Source organism: Ictalurus furcatus, chromosome 2 (assembly GCF_023375685.1).
Source record: "Ictalurus furcatus strain D&B chromosome 2, Billie_1.0, whole genome shotgun sequence".
Lineage (NCBI taxonomy): Eukaryota > Metazoa > Chordata > Actinopteri > Siluriformes > Ictaluridae > Ictalurus > Ictalurus furcatus.
In genome coordinates this window covers 1,856,463-1,872,295 of record NC_071256.1, presented here as the reverse complement: position 1 = coordinate 1,872,295, position 15,833 = coordinate 1,856,463, and the positions used below count along the sequence as shown (strand labels likewise).

Below are 15,833 nucleotides of genomic sequence, written 5' to 3'. Positions count from 1 at the left end.
ACGGGGGTGAGGAGTGCGTCAGGAGCAGATTTGTACCGACAGCACCGGGTGCATTCTCCCGTCAAACGCCATAAAAAGGCGCGCGGGAGTGATCAAAGCGGCGCGCGCTGCTGCTGCGGAGAAAAACGGGGGCTCGCGCTCTGCGCCCCGCCGTCTCGCGGGTGGAGGCGGTTTTGAAGGTTGGTTAAAACAAAACAAAACAACCCCCCCCCCCACACACACACACACACAACACAACAAAAAAATCATTTTCCCCGTCACGTTGTAGCGCTATTTACATTTTTATACCGCAAAACACCCCCCCCACTCACACACACACACACACACACACACACACACACACACACACACACACACAGAGTTCAAAATGTCTGAAAAACTTTTATTTTTTGCGCAAGTAACATCCTTTAATAGCCTACGCAAAATACGGAAAGTAGGCTAGAGGGGGAAATAGCAGGATTATTATTATTATTATTATTTTAGCTTATTTATAGTGTTAATGAAGCACACAGTTCGAGATGTGGCAGAAATAAATAAGCAATTCAGTCAATAAAAGTGTGTGTGTGTGTGTGTGTGTGTGTATTCTCCTGTGAGCAGGCGATATTTGTATTTTTTTACACTTTAGAGAAGCGGAAACGGTGATATTTACACACCAAGGCGAGCAGAACGGATTAAAGCGGCTTCTCTAAGGGCGGACCCCCCTTCCCCCGCAATTATCTGAAAGGAGCTCCGTTGCTTAGCAACCCATGAAACCCGGGAAGCGCGGAAGTGGAAAACACTTCCTTAATCAAACTTTACTCAAATAAAGTGACAAACTTTTTGTTTCGTATGTATCTAAGCGAATATATTAATACACAGATTTGATTTATTACTTAAAAAATATTGGGATGGGGGAAAAAAAAAAAAAACACATTTACGGGCTGTCCAAAAAATCACGGTGGTTAATTGGGGGGCGTGGCCACGTCTGACCAACTTGAACAGAAGGACAGAAGTGAAAATCAAATTTATTGATGTAATTTCTGAAGTAATTGAGACTAAACGATGAAACTGTTACACGTATTAAATATGACGCGAGTGGGATTTATTACTTTTTTAAAAAAGTGGGTAAAAATAAATAAATAATGGCTGCCAAAAAAAAATCGCAGGTTGTTGTTTGGGGGCGTGGCCACATCTAACTGACCATAACAACAGACTCTGATGCAGATTTAAATTTAGTTCAGTTATTGAAATACTGATTTATTATTAGAAAGTAAGGGGATGCAGATTCTACTGGCTTTACAGACAGACAGACAGACAGACAGACAGAGAGAGAGAGAGAGAGAGAATATTGATCCCTGAGGGAAATTGTTTTGTTACAGTAGTACAAGGCACATAGTCAGACAATATATAAAGTCACTAAGTAAATAAATAAAAATAGGGGGTGTAGCCAGGACAGGAAGAGGAAGAGGAGGAAGAAGAATTGTAAGTACCCATCTTTCTTCCTGAATTTTTTAAAAATATTTTATAAAACAGTTACTGAAAACTTTTCTATAGTAAAATCTTAACTAGCTTCATGCAGCTGGTTTTGAATAACGTAAACGGGGAAAAGACACTCGAGAGAAAAAAGGGTACCAAACTGTACTTTTTTTTCCTCCGGGTACTCCGGTTTCCGCCCCCAGTCCAAACACCTGCACGGCAGGCTGATCTGGCACGTCCCGAAAAGTGTCCGTAGTGTATGAATGTGTATGTGATTGTGCCCTGCGATGAATTGGCACCCCGTCCACCCCGCCTTGTACCCCATGCTCCCTGGGCTCAGGCTCCAGGTTCCCCGCGACCCATTAGGATAAGCAGTATAGTGTGTATACACACTCGCACACACTCAACGGATCATTTTTGAGACGCCGATCAGCCTACCGTGCATGTCTTTGGACTGGGGGAGGAAACCGGAGTACCCGGAGGAAACCCCCGCAGCACGGGGAGAACATGCAAACTCCGCACACCCAGGGCAGAGGCAGGAATCGAACCCCCGACCTCAGCATAGCAAAAAAATCGTAATAGCAGTGTGTAATACAGCAGGCTTTAGTATATTAAACAGGTAGAGTAGATCAAATTAATGGTTTTGGTGGAAATCAGAGGATGTTGAATTTCTCACAACCGCTTACTGTGTGAAAATGTTGACATTCTCGGATCGTGACCAAATTCACAGCGTCCGTTAGGGAGGTCAGGACTAATATAGGAGTGCGGGTTGGTGTTGTTCCATCACCTTCCAAAGCTGAGATATAATATGTCTCATTATATTATAGTATAGTATTGCATGGGAAAAGGCCATAAATAAATAAACATGCTGTTACACATTTAAAGTGTGGTTTTTTTTCTCCATCAGAATATAGTAATGCAAGTATAAAAACATGACACCAACACAACCCTAAACAATACAATTATACTGACTCTCTGTCTAATCTACTAAACCTTACTACACCATTACTGTTTTATCTACAGTACTTTACTACACCATATCATACTATCGTGTACCTCAGCTTTGGAGGGGGATAGGATGAAACTAAGGACACTCCCGTGTTCGTCTTGACTGCTCCATCACACCAGGTGGTCTGGGTGGAGAATGGTAAAGGCGTTAGTTAGCCTTTGTGTTTTTTGGGGCAAAAATTTCAACGTTCTTCTGTTTTCACCAAATTCACCGGGCGCGTTAGAGACGTCCGAACAAACCGAGGAGTCCAAAGTACTTGCATCCGATCACGTATTACACTCGAAACAAATATCGGCTTGTACAGTATAGCACTATGCACAGTATAGTTTATAGCACCGTACATCACAGTAGCATAGCTAGGTAAAGTGTATTAACTAGGTATTGTTGATCAAATTCTTATAGTACGTTGGAAACGTGCGTGAGGCTCTGGGTGACGTGCTGCTGGGAAATCTCACGACCTGGCGTTCATGCGGATGTTACTTTGACACGTACCACCTACCTAAACATCGTCACAGACCGAGTTCACGCCTTCATGGGAAGGGTGTTCCCTAACGACCGTGTCCGCTTTGTGCAGGAAAACGCTCCTGACACGCGGAGAAAAGAAACGTTCAGGAACGGTTTGAGAAACGCGACGAAGAATCGGCCTTCGCGTTCCCCAGAGCTCAATCCGATCGACGGGACGTGCTGGAGAAACAAGTCCGATCTTACAGGACGTAAAGGATCTACCGCTAACGCCCTGGTACCAGATACCACAGCACACCTCCCGAGGTCTGGTGGAGTCCACGCCCGGACGGGTCAGCGCCGTTCCTGCAGCACAAAGGGGAACCTAAACGCTATTAGGCAGGTGGTTTTAATGTTATGGCTGGTGGATGTATATAGAATACCGGACTCAAAAACAGCTCATGCTTGTAACTTGGGGATGCAGTTCCACATTAATAACACTTTATACGTTTATTCATTCTGCCATTTTTTAATTTCAGCAACAGTGATTTTGAAGGCAAGGATACGGAAGGAGAGCAAACACATGGCTTTAATTTAGACAGTTTTATTTGAGATCATTACAAAAAAAGACACAACGGGAAGATTATCCATGCACAGATGAGTTTGTGGACGAGCGTGTTCATTTATATTCTCACACGGGTTTAGTAACAGCCAAGCGGATCAGCTTTTATAGGAACTATCTACAGAATCCTGAAAAGGGCGAGGCAGAGGCTGAGTCACGCTGGTTATTAGAGGCGGTGTAAGTGTGGAAAGAGTTAAAGATGAACGTGAAACCCAGCCGGACCCGTGTTCTGAACACGTTCGGATTCTCCTGCGCTGCTTTACACGTCCACGACCTTCACAAGTGCTTTCATTTCTTTCTGCAAGGCCTGGTGGTGCACGTTTAATTCTCTATTATTTACACAATCCGCCATGCATTCTGTACGTACGTGTGTGTGTGTGTGTGTGTGTGTGTGTGTGTGTGTGTGTGTGTGTGTGTGTATGGGGGGCAGCCCACTTGTAAAGCTCTACTGTGGATACGCCTCAATCACCATCGCGTGACCCTGAGGGGAAACCAGAAACGTGTTACTATTGACGTGAGTATACAGATCGTTCATTACTTAGGATTAAAGTAGAAATCGCAAACTTTTTTTTAAAAAGTCTTTGAATTACTAATATTACATCAATAAATATAAATTTAATAGTACAATATTTATTATAATACAAATAAATTATGAATAAAAAGCTATGTAAAAACTTAAATACACGTAGGCTAGTAGAGATTAGAATAAGAGGATAAGTAAATAAAGAATTAATTTATTTTTATATTAAATTCAGATATAAATGCATTAGCAAAATGAATAAAGTTAATAAAGTAATAATACTAAATATAATACTGAACTAAAAATAAACTTTTAAAAATAAGGAAATAGTTCAACGCCATTCTAAAAATAATTGAAGAATGTGTAGCGGAAGATGACGGGGAAAAGTTCAACCCAAGAAACACCGTAATGATGAAGAAAATATAGACATTAAATTAAACAATACTTCTTATAAACTTACTGTATATTTTTGCTACAATATTAAACTGGATCAATTTATAATATACAAAATGTTTATTACTGTAAGTATTGTTGCAAGTTTTTGTGTGTTATATGGGTGTGTGTGTGTGTGTGTGTTACCTGTCCCCCTGCAGCGCACGCTGCCACCAGGCCGTACTGTCCCCCCTCCTTCTTAAGCCGGTGTGCTACCGTGGTAACCAGGCGACAGCCGGTGGCTCCGAACGGGTGTCCGAGGGAGAGCGAGCCGCCCCACAGGTTAAACTTCTCCATGGGAGGACGACCAACCTGGAGCACGAGTGTGTACACGATTACCACAAGTAATTAACCAACCAAACACGTACGTACATGCGTACACACACACACACACACGTACACGCACCTTTGTTTTCCTGCCCATGTAGGTCTGAGCAAACCAATCAGAGTCCATCGCCTTCATATTAGCCATGATCTGACCCTGAAACAACATCAAATAAAACATAAAAGCGATTAGCGGGCCCAAGCACTGAGGGTGCAGCGCCATGCGTTCCATTCCAGTAGAAGCGTGTGAGCCACAAAAAAAAAAAAATTAAAACAAAGCAACAATTTAGAGCTGCGTCATCTTTTATACGTCCACACAGGCCACGCCTCCTACACTGGGACTCATGTTGGTAAACGTTACACGCTAGTAATAAAACTGTAGCGAGTCTACTGGATTAATTTAGCACAGTGTTCACACCACACACACACACACAGAGGTTTAAACTGGTGTAGGTGTACCGTAAATACACTGGGCACTGACCACTGTAGCAACACTCATGGGGGAGGGGCTACAGGGTTTGTGTGTGTGCTGAGAGAGAATGACAGAAAAAGATAGATAGAGACAGACCGAAAGCATGGCAGAAAGAAAAAGCATGGAAAAAAAAAAGAAACGAAAGAAAGAAAAAATGAGAGAGAAAAGATAACGTGCTGTGAATAAGTATTTGATTTCTCCTGTTTTTGTATCTTCAAATGAAATACAACATAAAACAAAGGCACCCTGAGTAAACACACAACACCGTGTTTATTTAATTAATTAATTTACTGAAGCAAAAGAAAGTTATCCAACACCGATCACCCATGAGAAAAACTAATTGCCCCTCAAACTTAAAATCTTCTCGTTCCACCTTGAGCAGCAATAACTGCAACCAAACGCAGAAGAGTTTTTCCGTTTGGAGGTAACGGCTCTCGCTGTGGTTCTCTGGAGTCCCGGAGCCTCTGAAATAGCTTTGTAACCCTTCCCAGACCGATGTACTTCAATCACCTTCTTCATCATCACTTCTGGAACCTCTTTCACTTTGGCGTAGTGTGTTACTCCGTAAGATCTTTTAACCAACTCCACGCTGTTGATGAAGTTCTATGTAAGTGTAGATGTGATTGAACAGGGGTTGCAGTAATCAGGCCTGGTTGTGTCTCGTCCAGCTGAACCCCGTTATCAATGCAGTGTCATAGATTTGGGGAATTATACATTTTCACGCAGGTCCGGTTGGTACTGGATCACTTTTTTGCTTCAATACATAACATTATCATTTAAAAACTGTATTTAGTGTTTACTCAGGTCACCTTTGGCAGAAAGGAAAAAAAAAAAAAAAAAAAAAAAAAAAAGAGAGAGGTTGTGGAAGGACCTGAAGCAAGCAGTTCATGTGAGGAAGTCCATCAACATCCCAGAGACGAAGCTGTTCTGTACTGAGGAACGGGATAAAACTCCTCCGAGCCGATGTTCAGGACTGATCAACAGTTACCGCAAAGGTTCACATACTTTTGCCACTCACAGATATCTAATATTGGGTGAAATAATGACCAAGCGTAATATGTTTGTCTGGTTCGTTTAAATGGGTTCTCTTTATCTACTTTCAGGACTCTAAAATGAAATTCTGATGATGCTTTAGGTCACGTTTATGCAGAAATATAGAAACCTCTAAAGGGTTCACAAACTTACAAGCACCACTGTATAGGTAGAGAAAGAAAGAAAGCATTAAAGAATGAGAGGAAAAAAGAAGGGAAGAAAGAACAGGTCTGGGGGCGGGGCTACAGTGGTTATGATGTAGTATCCGTGTAAGTCAGAGTCTACGCGGCGACGGTGACGTCACAGCGCTACGTGGAAGTGGACGCACTCACAGCGAAAGCCTCGTGGAACTCGAACACGTCGATGTCGGCCAGCGTCAGGCCGCTCTTCTCCAGGACCTTCGGCGTGGCGTAGGTCGGGCTGGGGGGGAAAAAAAAAAAAAATCGCATTTTAGGACTTTTAACGTCATAAAAACATGCTACATGCTCCCTGGGAGGTAAAGGAGGCCGTCATAATCATAGCACGTTAGCTGATACGAACGTCAGCCATTTTGATTAATAAGAGGAAAAAAAACTGCAGCTAGCACCATTTCTACAAAAGACAAGTGCACGCTTGCTTACGCAACTGTGTTCAGGTAAATAAGTATCTTTAACACGCTGATCATCGTTTATGATCTGAAAACCTGCACTAGTAAGTGAAATAAAATGATAATAATAACAATAATAATACTTGTTTACATTTCTGCGCTACAATCCGAACCGTGCAACACAGCACGCATATTTTAAAATGAACAGAGCACAACACAGCCACGAGCTCAACACGCAGAAAAATAAACATCAAGAGAGAAGAAAGGCACGAGCGGAGAAAAGGCAGCTGTCACTCACCCGAGCAGGAGCTGGTCTTTAGGGTCCTGAGACACGTACACGAAGTCTCTGAAATAAAACACAAACAACAGAACGCAAAACTTTCAGTACGCCGCACGCGAAGGGAAACGAAACGAGAGGCGTTCCCTGCGACACGGTGGAGGAATTTAACCCGAGTGACATTAAAGCGGAGATAAACACCCCGTCCTCTGCTCCGAGACAATTTACTGCGTCTGGTCCTGAAAACGGAGCCGGAGCGGATACGGGAAAGACTTGGCTTTATTCCAAGTTCGTTAGGAAAAGAATGAAAATGAAAGAGAGAGTGAGAGAAACATAAGGGAAAGAAAGGAACAGAATAAAAGAAATTTACAGAAAGAGAAGAAAGAAAAAGTACAGAGAAAGAAACAAAAGGGAGGGAAAGAGAGAACAGAAATAAAGAAAGACTGAAAGTGAGAGTAAAAGAAAGATCTTTACAGAAAGAAAAGAAGACAAAAAAGAACTATAAAAGAAAGAATGACAAAGTAAAAAGAAAGAAGATACACAAGATAGACTGTCAGAGAAAGACAGTGAAAGAAAGTAAGAGATAGATGGATAGAAAGAAAGAAACACGGTGTGTCTCAGCGTGGAGTTTTCCTTTAAGCTCGGGACTGGGTCACACACAGCGCTGAACTACAGCAGCACTAACAGGACAAAAACTAACGATGGAAATTTAAAATGGCCGAGATCATGGTGTACGAGTTGGGGGTCTGTGTAGAGGGGGTCTGTGTAGAGGGGGTCTGTGTAGAGGGGGTCTGTGTAGAGGGGGTCTGTGTAGAGGGGTCTGTGTAGAGGGGTCTGTGTAGAGGGGGTCTGTGTAGAGGGGTCTGTGTAGAGGGGGTCTGTGTAGAGGGGTCTGTGTAGAGGGGGTCTGTGTAGAGGGGGTCTGTGTAGAGGGGGTCTGTGTAGAGGGGTCTGTGTAGAGTTGATTCAGATGAGTGTTTACCTGAGATAAGCTTTGGGCTTGTAACCCATGGCGAGCGCTTTCTCTTCAGACATGATGAGCACTGCAGAGGCACCGTCAGTCTGCACACACACACACACACACACACGGAGTTCAGCAGGTAGGATCACATGTAATCAGTAAGCAGGCATGTGATTGGTCACTGACCAGGAAGGAGGAGTTAGCGGCGGTGACGGTGCCGTGTGGTTTGATGAAGGCGGGCTTGAGTTTGCCCATCTGCTCCATGCTGCTGGGACGAATACCGTTGTCCTTAGAGACGATGTCCTTCCCTGTATAAACACAGCTGCTTATAACACCTTGTGTGTGTGTGTGTGTGTGTGTGTGTGTGTGTGTGTGTGTGTGTGTGTGTGTGTGTTTGTGTGCATAGAAGGCTCACCTGGCACTTTGAAGCTGATGATGTCACTGAGCAGTCCCTCGTCCTGAGCTTTCTTCGCCAGAGCGTGAGACCGCAACGCAAACTCGTCCTGCTCCAAGCGAGACACGGCGAACGCTGCGGCCAAACGATCCGCAGAGTGACCCATCGTCTCCGCCGTGGAGAACTCCGCTACTGCAGGGAGCTACAGAGAGGAGAGAGAGTGGGATCAGAGGGAGAAAGGGAGGGAGTGTGATGAGAGAGAGAGGGGGAGGGAGTATGATAAGAGAGAGGGAGAGAGAGAGAGGGAGGGAGAGAGGGGGAGAGAGAGAGGGAGGGAGAGAGGGGGAGAGAGAGAGGACAAGAGGGAGGGAGGGGAGGGAGGACAAGAGGGAGGGAGGGGAGGGAGGACAAGAGGGAGGGAGGGGAGGGGGGACAGAGAAGGAGGAGAGGGAGAAGGGGAGAGAGCGAGAGAGACAGGGAGAGGGAGTGGAAGGGGAGAAGGAGAGAGGGGAGTGGGAGAAGAGAGAGAGAGAGAGAGAGACAGACAGAAAGACCAAAAAGGAGGCAGATAGACACAGACATATAAAGAGACAAATAAAGAGACAAAAAGAAAAAGACAGAGAGGGAGAGAGAAAAAAGGAAAGGAACAGAGAAAAAGACAGACAGACAGAGAGACAATGACAGGATGGAAGAAGGGAGGAGGAGTACCTCGGGTGCGAGGTGAGCGAGTCTGATGGAGCCGAGCAGAGACAGTCGCGCACCGAGAGTCTTAGCCTTGTTCAGAGACAGCATGGTCTTCCTCATCCTGCGGCTGTGACGGATCGGGACATCAGACATGAACTCCACTCCACCGGCCACCACGGCGTCACACTGACCGGCTGCGATCAGACCCACGGCTACGACGCACACACACAACATGCTAATAACACGGCACGTGTGAATATGTTCTGTCAAGCTGTGTGATTACAATCTGGCATTAAGTAGAACTTCATTATTCTACTGAAAACAGGAAGTGAGGAAACATCTCCGCCATAACGGGTGGTGCCTAAAAAGTGTCTGGCCCCCTTAATCGCTGCTTGCAGTGATTGGTTATTAACATCGGTTATTATATTCAGAATTTTGACTTTTTTTATTAAATCCCTTTTAAGTGTATTTATGTTTCCTTTCCTTTTATGGGTTAGTCTTAGTTCTGGATTTCAAATTCATGAAAAGTTGTGTAGTAACAAGATGATTTATTCGCGTGTGTGTGTGTGTGTGTGTGTGTGTGTGTGTGTATTACCTGTAGTCATGGCTTGGTTGGAGGAGATGCAGGCCATAGTGACGGTGTGAGCAGGAATCTTGTCTGAGAATCCGGCACCCAGAGCGGCCTAAACACACACACACACACACACACACACACACACACACACACACACACACACACACACCCCTTCAGTGTGAGATCTTCCAGTCTGTATGTAGTTAAACATTTCAGTCCTGAGTGTGGTACACGGACCTCTCGGGCCACGTTGCTGGTCTTCACTTCCTGGATGACGGTTCCATAGACGATGTAATCCACCGCGTCTTTCGGGATGTCGGTTCGGTTCAGCAAACCTCTGCAACACGCAATACATACAGACCATCAGACACGTCAGTACAGCGCTGTGGAATTTAACGGTCACGTTACGTCACGTCACAATCGTCCTTATTGTAGCTTTAAGAGACGTACTGTAAAGCTCCTCTGGCCAGATCGTGGGGCATCAGATCAGAATATCTAAATGAAAAACAAAAACAAGTTACAAAAGGTTCAATAAAACCCGGACTCGCTGTTCAGCACGGTTCTTCACTGTATTTCCAGGGTAACTTGTTACAATTAGTAACGAATTATCTTCAAAGTCGACGCCCTTTCCGCATAGAAATTTCCAAAAGTGTTTTCTTGGCGTTTTCTTGAGGAATTTCCCCGAGATGTTTTTAAACAGTAATAAAGGAGTTCACACCGACGCTGGACTCTTATCCACTGCTTTCCGGAATGTTTCTCTCCGAGTCGTCCGTTTAAAAAAAAAAGAAGATTTTTTCGTAAATAAATTGTTCGTTTTCTAACGAAAGAAACGAATACGTCGGCACGATTCTATTAATGTCTACGACACCGATTTCACACCTTTAAAATCACACCTTCAGATCAAAAGGGTTTTAACATCATGAGAAACGTTTCGGTCGAGTGTCCACAAACTTCTGACCGGGAGGGTGTGTATGGACAGGATAAGATCAAACCACGGTTCCAGGTTTGTTCAGGAACTAACTGCAGGTAGGAACTAAAGATTCGAGTCGGGAACCGGAGAAACATCAGACCACTGCACTGTTCCGAGGGACCGCTCGGGCGGGTCATTTGGATCGGTCGCTTTGGATAGTTTATCTCGAATTTGTGTAATCTTTACGAGCTGGTTAAAAGCTCGGACTCTGCGACTTTGAACCCTGGAAGTACAGGAAGTAAATCCTCCTTCACACATATACTTATGTAAAGTTATGACCGCAACTGTACACACACACACACACACACACACACACGTACGTAGTGCCAGACTGCAGGAACGGTGTACGGACTCCATCGACCAGAACGATGTTCTTCACTCCAGGCTTGGCCAGAGTCTTCTTACTTTTAGCTGTTTATAAAACACACACACACACACACACACACACACACACACACACACACACATTTCCTTCAATAAATGATTACATGATGTTTTTTCCTTCAATAAACTAAACACAATTTATGACTGTGTGTGCATGTGAGGAGGGGGTGGGGGGTTCACCTTGTGCCTGTAGAGGAGCGGATGTGCCGAGACACCGTGCAGCTGTATAGAGAGAGAGAGAGAGAGAGAGAGAGAGAGAGAGAGAGAGTGAGAGAGAGAGTGAGCTGTTACAAGCGTTATATTAAACTGCAATCATATTAATAACGTCGCCATAAAATACATTCACAACTCTTACACCTTATCATATAAATCCTGATCTACTTCTCTTATAACACAACGTCGTCGTTACAAAACAAACGGTATTTATATCGTATGTCAATATCGTCTCCTGAATCCGGACACGTCTCGTATCGCGTCGAGCATTCGCGTAAACGGGAAAAGAAAACAACAGATCGTCATCATCATCACTGACGCTCCTCAGACCGATCCGATCCGATCAGAACGCTGCAGCGCCGTGACTCAGACTCCGCCTCCGAGCTGCTTACCGAAGCCAAGAGCCCTGGACGAGTTCACCGGCCGGCTCCTCAGAGAATTCATCAACATGGACGCCATTCTGTAACACACAGAAAAACCGCTTAAATCTCGGGCTTAACTCTGACCCGGGGTTTATTTCTGATGTATTTCTCCTGGAGATAAACCGGTTAGCGTACATTTCTGTTTCTACTCCAAAATCCCGATGACGGGATTTTGAATTTTTGGGTGAACTCCCCCTTTTAGATGGATATCGGTACAAGGTTTTCCTTTTCATAGCCCGAATCACATCCAGAGACTCTCTCTCGCATTCATTTTGGCACTTGGAGTATTTCTTTATTCTTTGGAGCATTTGATTATTTTGGGAATCGGTACAAAATGAATTCAAACTGTATTTACGAAAAACATCACATACAGATGCAAGGTGTTAAACAGTAAACCCTTTTCAAGACTTTTGTTTGTTTATATTGTTGTCTGTGCATTTAATCCTCATGTTAGTGATCTTCGCAGCATAAAAAGACAACAAACCCTTCCAGCAGTGTCATGCAGCTGTATAGGAAGTTTTATCCCCAGCTATGCACTGACTTTATTTATTTCACCTTTATAATACGACCTGGGTTTTAAAATGGTGACTTTTCCCCCCGTGACCTTTCACCTACTTCCAGCACAAGGGTGAGGTGATCTAAATAGACCTGGTGCGCGTGCTCAAAGTCACAGCCAGGACATGACACCGCTTATTTACACACAAAGACAAAGATTTCAGTTCCAAAAATGTTCAAACCCTGTGCGTTTAGCCAACTAGTCATGCACTGCTAAGCTAATCTAAGCTAAGCTAACCTAAGCTAGGCTAAGCTAAGCTACCCTTAGAACCAGCAGGTTTGTGAATGAAAGTAGCGGTTGCCAGGGAGACTGCGAGCGCGAACGCGGTATATTTTATTCATTAAAAACATATTTTAATAATGTAAACACATATTTATAATATATAGATATATTATATTGATACCTGTCAAAAGGTTTGCAGATGAAGTCAGAACCGGTTCGCTCTTCCTGACTCTGTCCGAAAGTTAACTACAAAAATATATATATATATATCTGCGCGGTCCCCTACACAAAGGACCCCCACAGTGCGGGTATTATTAGTAGGCCTAAATAATGCCTGCGTGAAAAAACCCGCACATAATCAAATAACTAGCACGTAAACACATTTAAAACAGAATATACACAATCTAAATTATATTCTAAGCTCATTTTAATGATTATTCGTATAGACATATATTTATAAGTGTTATGTGTGTAAGGTTTAAAACACAGGCGATGTGTAAGGTGACTCAGTCGTGTCCGGCGGTTGGGTTGGGTTGTCTCGCGCACGTACCTGTGGTGGTGTGAGTGCGCTCGAGCTGGAGCTGCGATGGCGAGTCTGAGAGCTGCGGCGGCTTTGTGCAGGTTGACAAAAAGCAAATATTCCTACTGCTCAGGTGAGTGTTCTGTCCAGCTCACACTAGCGGTACTTGCGTCATTACTAGGGGTACAAATGCATGCAGCAGGACAGTAAACCTTTTCAGTTTTGTTGTGTGACCCCGGTGTGGTGCAGTGACTGAGCGCGTGAACTTTCACCCACTTTCCCAGAGAGGTTAGAGTAAGGTTAGATTTATTTATTTATTTATTTATATATTAATAGGTCATTACATATAAAGAGTTGGAAAACAAAATAACATTTGCGTATTGCAAGTAACCCCGGACCATTCAGGAGTTGGATATGAACGTGGATGCGTGTTGAATAATGTTTATAATTATAATTACCATTAAATTCCTCGATACAATTAAACAAATATATATATTTTTTGTAAATAAAATGTTAGTTTTCTAATGAAAGAAATGAATATATCGGCACGATTCTATTTCTGTCTGCGACACCGATTTCACACGTTTAATCACACACCTTCAGATCAAAAGGGTTTTAACATCATGAGAAACATTTCAGTCGCGTGTCCACAAACTTTTGACTGGTAGGGTGTGTGTATGTATATATATATATATATATATATATATATATATATATATATATATATATATATATATATATTTCCATCTCTGCTAACTGTGTGTGTGTGTGTGTGTGTGTGTGTGTGTTTTAGGAAATGGACGTAACCTCTCTGTGTCAGCAGCATTACTTGGTAAACATGGAAACTGTTTCATAACCCAGCACATGATGATGCTTTATTACATGTTTATAATATTCATCTTTTTTAATCTATAATCAATTTCTCTCTCTCTCTCTCTCTCTCTCTCTCTCTCTCTCTCTCTCGTGTTTGCGGTCTCCGCAGCTCGCACTCATGTTAATTATGACATTAAAGGTGACGTGGCGGTGGTGAGGATCAACGATCCAACCTCCAAGGTGCGTGTTCACTTCTCAGCGTTCATTACTGTGATGTTTATTTACTATGTTTGTTTTTTTTTGCTTATTTATTTGTTTGTTTATTGTTCAGGTAACATAAGACTTTAAGAACCATGGTTTGTAATTGTTCCGGTTAAATTCCTCATATCCGTCCATCTGTCTGTGTTTGTTCATTAGTGCACTCGCTTCTCTGTCATCTGTCTCGCTATTTATTTGCTTGTTTGTTTAAATATTTTATACATGATGATGCAAGTTCAGTGTTCGTGGATGTTAGATTGCTTAAGGAGAGTGTGTGTGCTACAGGTGAACACACTGTCGAAGCAGTTGCAGGCCGAGCTGACGGAGGTGATGGGGGAGATTTGGGGAAACGGAGCGATTAAGAGTGCGGTGCTCATCTCCACCAAACCGGGCTGCTTCATCGCCGGAGCTGATATCAAGTACAAAACACACACACTATTTGCCATGACAACACACACAAACACACACACACACACACACACACCCACGCACACACTAGCCATGAGTAGTTGGTAGCTAAAGGCCTTTCTTTCAGTTGTGTGTGTGTGTGTGTGTGTGTAATTATGAGTAATTCGTGCCTTTCCTGTCTCTCAGCATGATCAAGGCCTGTACGAGTGCAGAGGAAGTGACATCCCTGTCACAGGAAGGACAGAAGATGTTTGAGAAGATCGAGAAGTCGCCCATCCCCATCGTGGCAGCCATTAACGGCTCCTGCCTGGGCGGCGGCCTGGAGGTGAGAGCGGGAGGAGCCAATCAGAACCTTACGTTCATCACAATACTGACACCGATATTATACACCACAGCACTGCTTAACTCTGGATTGTGATTGGTCAGAATGATGATGAGGCTTTTAGATGAGGCTTTTTTTTTTTGTTTTTTGTTTATTTCACACCGCTGGGCCGCCGTAGTCACAGTTTCACTTCTGTTTGTCTAGTTTGCGATCGCGTGTCAGTACCGAGTGGCCACCAAGAGTAAGAAGACGGTTCTGGGTACGCCGGAGGTGATGCTGGGACTCCTGCCCGGAGCTGGAGGAACTCAGAGACTACCCAAGATGGTGAGACTCTTTTACACGCACGCACACACCACTGCATCAATTCATTCCGCTCATCTACACCGCACCACAGTTGATAAAGTGCCCTCAAGGGTGCTCTTACACTAGAGAAAACGTGCTGAAGTGCCCTCAAGGGTGCCCTTCAAATTGATGAAGGAAAAAACATGATGAAATGCATCCTAGGATGCCCTTCCAACGGAGAATAGCCGCTCTGTGCGAGACTACCTGATGCAGTGCCCTATAGGGTTCCCCCTACTAGCGAGAAAATATGATGACGTGCACTAATGGCTGCCCTTCAAATAAAAAAAAAAAAAAAAATCACGATGAAGTGCTCCCTAGGGTGCTGTAACACATTACAGGGTGCCCCTATGTTCGAGAAAACTATGAAATGCCCGCAAGGGTGGTCCTAAGTGAGGGGAAAATGGGATGAAATGCCATCAAGGGTGGTCCTAAGTGAGGGGAAAATGGGATGAAATGCCCTCTAGGGTGCCCTTCCAGTGGAGAATAGGTGCTGCTGTGCCCTATAGGTTCCACTACATGTGAGAAGATGGGATGCAGTGCCTTTCAGGCTCTATAAAAAAGTAAAGCATGTTGTTTAATGAACAGTGGAACGCTGTGGTGTAAGAGGAATAAAGCACTTG

The 15,833-nt window shown here is 43.8% G+C and overlaps 2 protein-coding genes across 2 annotated transcripts in view; one reads left to right on the top strand and one right to left on the bottom strand.

The window, feature by feature from the left end:
- Nucleotides 1–3,882: 3,882 nt before the first annotated feature.
- Nucleotides 3,883–12,833, bottom strand: hadhb (hydroxyacyl-CoA dehydrogenase trifunctional multienzyme complex subunit beta). Its single transcript, XM_053642789.1, has 16 exons — nucleotides 12,732–12,833; nucleotides 11,743–11,810; nucleotides 11,318–11,359; nucleotides 11,074–11,164; nucleotides 10,234–10,278; nucleotides 10,021–10,120; nucleotides 9,805–9,892; nucleotides 9,234–9,421; nucleotides 8,547–8,727; nucleotides 8,318–8,439; nucleotides 8,153–8,232; nucleotides 7,192–7,239; nucleotides 6,640–6,727; nucleotides 4,886–4,960; nucleotides 4,627–4,791; nucleotides 3,883–4,008 (listed from the first exon to the last, which is right to left on the bottom strand). Exons 2-16 carry the CDS (start codon nucleotides 11,807–11,809, stop codon nucleotides 3,973–3,975), a joined length of 1,416 nt encoding a protein of 471 aa, XP_053498764.1. The 5' UTR covers nucleotide 11,810; nucleotides 12,732–12,833; the 3' UTR covers nucleotides 3,883–3,972.
- Nucleotides 12,834–13,062: 229 nt separating this feature from the next.
- Nucleotides 13,063–15,833, top strand: part of hadhaa (hydroxyacyl-CoA dehydrogenase trifunctional multienzyme complex subunit alpha a) — a 9,726-nt gene continuing 6,955 nt past the window's right edge. Inside the window, exons 1-6 of the mRNA XM_053642384.1 lie at nucleotides 13,063–13,203; nucleotides 13,864–13,902; nucleotides 14,053–14,123; nucleotides 14,427–14,560; nucleotides 14,736–14,874; nucleotides 15,076–15,195. Coding sequence (XP_053498359.1) covers nucleotides 13,137–13,203; nucleotides 13,864–13,902; nucleotides 14,053–14,123; nucleotides 14,427–14,560; nucleotides 14,736–14,874; nucleotides 15,076–15,195 — 570 coding nt within the window. The 5' untranslated portion in view covers nucleotides 13,063–13,136. The remainder of the gene's footprint in view (nucleotides 13,204–13,863; nucleotides 13,903–14,052; nucleotides 14,124–14,426; nucleotides 14,561–14,735; nucleotides 14,875–15,075; nucleotides 15,196–15,833) is intronic.